General features: G+C 55.2%; 2 protein-coding genes across 6 annotated transcripts in view; both read right to left on the reverse strand.

Moving 5' to 3' along the window:
* Positions 1-434: 434 nt before the first annotated feature.
* adhfe1 (alcohol dehydrogenase iron containing 1) lies at positions 435-4,901 on the reverse strand. Of its 4 annotated transcripts, none has more exons than XM_008402661.2 (14): positions 4,565-4,901; positions 3,213-3,250; positions 3,081-3,124; positions 2,958-3,011; positions 2,471-2,625; positions 2,206-2,402; positions 2,056-2,133; positions 1,887-1,992; positions 1,664-1,816; positions 1,404-1,502; positions 1,257-1,335; positions 1,088-1,184; positions 851-1,008; positions 435-782 (listed from the first exon to the last, which is right to left on the reverse strand). In XM_008402661.2, exons 1-14 carry the CDS (start codon positions 4,801-4,803, stop codon positions 699-701), a joined length of 1,581 nt encoding a protein of 526 aa, XP_008400883.2. In that variant the 5' UTR covers positions 4,804-4,901; the 3' UTR covers positions 435-698. The 4 variants fall into 4 exon arrangements, with proteins under 4 accessions (XP_008400883.2, XP_017158829.1, XP_017158830.1 ...); XM_017303340.1 differs by having other exon boundaries at positions 2,838-3,011; XM_017303341.1 differs by having other exon boundaries at positions 1,088-1,335.
* LOC103460478 (E3 ubiquitin-protein ligase TRIM63-like) overlaps positions 3,120-5,537 on the reverse strand; it is a 6,530-nt gene continuing 4,112 nt past the window's right edge. Inside the window, exon 9 of one of the 2 annotated variants that reach the window (XM_008402660.2) lies at positions 3,120-3,250. In XM_008402660.2, coding sequence (XP_008400882.1) covers positions 3,209-3,250 — 42 coding nt within the window. In that variant the 3' untranslated portion in view covers positions 3,120-3,208. Of the gene's footprint in view, positions 3,251-5,298; positions 5,494-5,537 lie in introns of those variants that run through there. The other variant, XM_008402659.1, reaches the window with a different exon arrangement.

Raw genomic sequence — 5,537 nt, forward strand, 5'->3', positions numbered from 1 at the left:
ACACACACAGCCTGAAAAGCACCTGATCGTCCTGCAGGTGAACAGACCTGGTTCTCCTGCAGATTAATCCCTGATGGGTCCAGTTCCAGCGGTCCTGTTCCAGCGGTCCGGTTCCAGCGGTCCAGTTCCAGCGGTCCGGTTCCAGCGGTCCGGTTCCAGCGGTCCTGCAGGTTCAGCGTCCTGCAGGTGAGTTCAGGTGAAATCTGTGATGCGTTCAGGGTCGCTCTGAGATCAGGTTTATGCAACGCTTGTTCTTGGATCAGATTAAGGCGGATTAGGGCGTTCCCAGAACTCTGTCCCTCGGACCAGGCTTCACGGCCAGAACCCAGTCCAGTCCACCGCTTCCAGAACCAGAACTTGAGTTACCTTGAAACCTGGACGGATTAATAATCTCAAGGTTTTCAGCTCCATGAACACCTGGGATTAAACTCAGATTAAAGAACCAGACAGGAAGCAGATTTTATTCTGATCAAAAGTTAAAATCACAAAAACAGCCGGTTCTGATCCGACCCGGTTCTGATCCAATAAATCATCACCTGATTCCTTCAGAACTTCAGGTTCTGGATCTGTTTTTCCTGAAGCTTTAAATCACAATTCATTAAAGACCGGTTCTGACCCGGTTCTGACCCGGTTCTGACCCGGTCAAATACTGATTAACTGCAGGATGAAGGTGGAGCCCCCTGGTGGCTGCAGGCGGATCAATACAGCTTCATGGAGGTCTCAAACAGGCGGCTCAGGTCCTCCTCGGTGTGCGCCCGCGGAGACAGTTTGGTCACGCGCTCCTGCAACAGGAACAGGAAGTGATGTAAAGGCGCCACGAAGCACCTGGAGCTGCAGGTGAGCAGCTCACCTGAGGCAGCGTTCCTTTCACCAGAGCAGGAATGTCGTCCTTATCGTATCCGACGGCGCCGAGTCCGTCCTCCACCTGGAGGTCAAACAGGAAGCGGCGCAGCGTGTCGGCCAGAACGGCGCCGGCGTCCGCACGCTTCACCTGCCGCACGTCTGCACCTGAACGCACCGCAGAGAGAGACACCTGAACGCACCGCAGAGTTTAACCTCTGACCCGTGACTGTGACCTCCTCCCTACCCAGGATCTCGGCAGCCTCCAGGTGGCGCTCTGGGCACATGGGTGCGGTGAAGCTGAAGACGGCCGGCGCCGTCAGAACGACGGAGAGTCCGTGAGGCTGCAGAGACACGGAGGCGTTGAAGCGGCAGGCCGGCCGGAGATCAGGAATAATGTACACTGCGTGTCTCACCACCAGGGGGTGCTCCACGCTGTAGCCCCTGGCTGTGTGAGTTTTCACATTCCCAGCGATGGGGTAGGACATCCCATGGCTGCCGAGACAAAAACACAGGCAGGTTGAGTCTGGTGGCGGCGTTGAGGGCGGCGGCGTTCAGCTCACCACAGATGGACTCCGGCGTTCCCGAAGCCGATCCCAGCGAACACGCTGGCCAGGTGCATGCTGGATCGAGCCTCCAGGTCCTCCGAGTCCCGCACCGCCCTGAGCAGAAACCAGAGCTGCACTGCCTGTATGCAGAACGGCGGGGAAACCTCCTCTGGACTTGGAGGTCATAGGTCAAATCTCAACAGAAACGTTTCCGTTCCAACGTGGAGTTTCAGAGAAGCTTCAGGAAAACTTCTGGAAGGTTCCGGTCCGTTTACCGCTTCATGTACTTGGAGACCACGCTGAGGGCGTGGCGGGACCAGACGTCGCTGATGGGGTTGCTGCCCTGGTAGGCGGGCCGGTTGATGGGGTTGGTGGGGCAGGGCGCCCTCTGGCTGTAGGGCAGGGCGGTGTAGGACTCCAGAGCGTGGCTGTTGGACAGACGACCCATCAGAACCCGGTAACTCCGGTAAGACCCGCTCTAACCAGAACCCTCCTCACCACAGCACGTCGAAGCCGCTGTTGGCGGCGACTCGTTCCGGCATACTCAGAGTGTGCAGCGGGTCCACGATGCCCAGCGTGGGTCGGAGCGCTCTGCTGGCGATACCTGGACAGAAACGGCCAATCACGGCTCAGAGACAGCCAATCACACGGGTCCGACGGCTCTCACCTGTTTTGGCCTTCAGAGGCTCGTAGTCGAAGATGGCGACCCCGGTGGTCTCGCTGCCGGTGCCTGCGGTCGTTGGAACTGCAGAGGGAAAGCAGAGCGGTGAGCCGGCCGGGCATCGGAACCTCCTGACCCGGAGGCGGCGAGGCCGACCTGCGATGAGCGGCTTCAGAGCTCTGGTCACCGGCCTGCCCTTCCCTATCGGAGCGTTGACAAAGTCCAGGAAGTCGGCGTCTGGATGGCAGGAGTACAGGTTGGCGGCTTTACAGGTGTCGATGACGGAGCCGCCGCCCACCGCCACGAACACGTCGAACGAGTCCGTCTTCGCAAACGAGATCGCTTCTTTAAAACTGAAAGAAGAAGCTCCACCTGTTAGCAGCTGTTAGCACCTGGTGCTAGCAGCTGTTAGCCGTCTCACCTGGAGTCGGTGGGCTCCACCCGGACATCGTCGAACACCTGGAAACGGACTCGGTTCCTCACCAGGGACTCCAGGACGGCCTGCATGGGCGGCAGGCGGGTCAGGGTCCGGTCCGTCATCAGACACACGTTCTGGGCTCCCAGGTTCTGGAGGTCCTGCAAACGGACCTGGCATGTGAAACCTGGAGGAGGATCCCAGGGGACAGCAAGTACTGACCTGGTTCTGGTTCTGGTTCTGACCAGACTTCCTTCGTGAAGGAAACCAAAAATCTGCAGCTCCATTTAGATTCTTTATTTTACATTTAGTTTGTTTTTATTTGATGTTTTTTTAAATCTAAATTTAAAAAATCAAATGTTTTTTAATTAACAGATCTGTGCTGCAGCGCCTCCTTCTGGACATTCAGCCTGGTTCTGGTTCTGGTTCTGGTTCTGGTTCTGGTTCGTCCTCGGCTCGCTGTGATGATGATGATGATGAAGAAGGTGGTTACCATGCCGACCTCAGCGCTGACCCCGGCTCCGTAGCGGATGTTGGAGCTGGCCATCTGAGGAGACCAAGGGACAGATCAGAACCCGGTCCGTCAAGAACCGGGCCCGGTTCCAGTCCAGGTTACCTCGAAGGCGTAGTCCGTCTTCCTGCCGCCGGCCGCTGCCGCTCCTACACACACACACGGATCAGAACCGGGAGGTTCTGCTGGACTGGTCATGTTGGGTCTGGTCAACATGCAGACCAATGGAAAGCCTACCTTGATGGAAGGTGTGGGAGTGGGCGGGGCATCTGCACCTGTCAACACGGAGCATGCTCAGTAGAGTCAAGAGGAACCCCGAGACCGGGTCGGGTCCAGAACCAGAACCAAACCTGGATGAGTTCTGGAGCCGTTCCAGTGACTGACTGATCTACAGATCATGTCCATCAAACGATTCAAGATTTTATTAGTTTATCGTTTTGACTTCAACTCATAACAAGAATTCACAAAATTACAAAGTCAGAAGGAATCAGGCTGTTGCACCGGGCCCCCAGCCGGACCGGGCCCCCAGCCGGACCGGGCCCCCAGCCGGACCGGGCCCCCAGCCGGACCGGGCCCCCAGCCGGACCGGGCCCCCAGCCGGACCGGGCCCCCAGCCGGACCAGGCCCCCAGCCGGACCGGGCCCCCAGCCGGACCAGGACCCCCAGCAGGACCGGGCCTCCAGCCGGACCGGATCCACGTTGGACCCCCTGGTTTAGGGTTTGTTCTCAACAGGAACCAGACCCAACAGCAAGCATCAAGTAAATCTGGGTTTCCATGGCAACCAGGCGGCTCAGGCTGATTCCTTCTGAGGATTTTAATTTATTAATTCATGTTTTCGTGTTTTTATGAACTGGAAGCCAAATTATGTAACAATAAACTGATAAAAAACTCGAATCGTTTGAACCGTCAGATGATTCGTAACGTTCAGGAAAACCAGTCTAGTCTGCATAGATCTATACAGCCAGATGTTATCTCGGATTATTCTGTCAGACTTTCATAGCTGGCAGAATGGGACCCATCGGGGACCCACAGACCTGCTCGGCCCCATGTGATCAGACTTATCGATCTGTCTCCCTGTCAGATTATTGATTATCTGTTACGATGTTCGGCGGCCGTTTTTTTATTCTTTTTTTAAGTTTTTTGACTTTGGCGGCCTTTATTCTGAAGTGCTCCGACAGGAAGTGGGTAAAGAGAGAAGGAAGACATGAGGCAAAGGTCACCAGGCCGGGAATCGAACCTGCGACTAAAGCCTCTTTATGTGGGCTGTGCTGAACCCTGCGGCACCACAGCACCACAATGTTCGGCGTTCTGACCCGGTTCTGCTTCACCCTGTCTGACCTTGGTCGAACCCAGACTGGTCCGGTCCGGTCCAGTTCGGACTCTGACCTGTTGGACCTTTGATCAGTGACGTAGCAACAGGACGTAGAATTAATTAAATATCGTTTCTTTGAGCCGAACCACAGCAGAACCAGAACCTATCTGGACCTAACCGAGCCACCGAGTAAAACCCAACATTCATCCGAACTGTGACCTTTTAAATCAGAGTTCGACCCGAACGGGCTGGGAACCGGAACCGGTTCGGACTCACGCTGCGCGCTCCAGCTGTTTGAGGAGGTGAACGATCCGGTCCCGACCCGCCATGTTATCCGAACCTCCAGCTGCTCCGACCCAGAATGGGCCGCCGCCGCCGTCTTTCAAAATAAGAGTCCGACTGTCACAATAAGAGCACCGGAAATAAGCATGGGGGCGCGGACCCGGACAGAACCCGGATAGGCGCACTGAAGAACCCGAGGTCGGGATTTGAACCCACAACCTGCTGAGTCGCATTCAGCCTCCAGGCTGTGGCTGATTTATGATGTTTTATTTTGAAGAGACCCAGCAGATGCACTTCCTGTTCAGGAAACACTTTCAGATTAAAAACCATTGAGCAGCTTTCTGAAAGGTCAGAGGTCAGGTTGCATGTTCCTCAGTGGAGCGGCAACGTCGACCGGCAACCAGAGCAACGAGTCGCTTCCGGACTCGAACAATGAGACCCGACCGGGTCGTTGCCATGGAGACAGGATTCAGCCACATCAACCAGATGAACCTGGACCTGGAGAGACCTGGACCAGGACCTTTGGGCCTCTGATGAATAGAGATATGAATTATTTTTCCTCTTATTGCAGGAACCAGAACCAAGAGAACCTGGTTCAGGTTGTCAGAGAAGGTTCTGGTTCTGGTTCTGATGTCCAAACAGGAAGAGGAAATGTTTTGTCTGAGATTCGCTGATGAAGTGGAGCGTTTTCTACGTCTGTTTCTGCAGATCAATAATCAATAATCAGGCAGATGATAAAACATTTATTTAACTTTTACACAAGACATCAACATGACCCGGTTCTACAGAACCAGATGGGTTCAGGAAAGTTCCTTTGCTTCTAACACACCAGAAACACAAGAACAAGTCATGAACCAAGACAACAAGTCTGATCCAGGATCTCCAGGTCCTCCAGGACCTCCAGGTCCTGCAGGATCTCCAGGTCCTCCAGGACCTCCAGGATCTCCAGGTCCTCCAGGACCTCCAG

This window comes from Poecilia reticulata, unplaced genomic scaffold (assembly GCF_000633615.1).
Source record: "Poecilia reticulata strain Guanapo unplaced genomic scaffold, Guppy_female_1.0+MT scaffold_249, whole genome shotgun sequence".
Lineage (NCBI taxonomy): Eukaryota > Metazoa > Chordata > Actinopteri > Cyprinodontiformes > Poeciliidae > Poecilia > Poecilia reticulata.

Excerpts from the sequence above, each read along its gene's own strand:
- adhfe1 (XM_017303339.1), bottom strand. The coding sequence starts at position 4,803 with ATGCGACTCAGCAGGTTGTGGGTTCAAATCCCGACCTCGGGTTCTTCA. Across the intron at positions 2,403-2,470 it reads GTGGAGCCCACCGACTCCAG|TTTTAAAGAAGCGATCTCGT; the intron begins GTGAGACGGCTA and ends TTCTTCTTTCAG. Across the intron at positions 783-850 it reads TGAAAGGAACGCTGCCTCAG|GAGCGCGTGACCAAACTGTC; the intron begins GTGAGCTGCTCA and ends TTCCTGTTGCAG.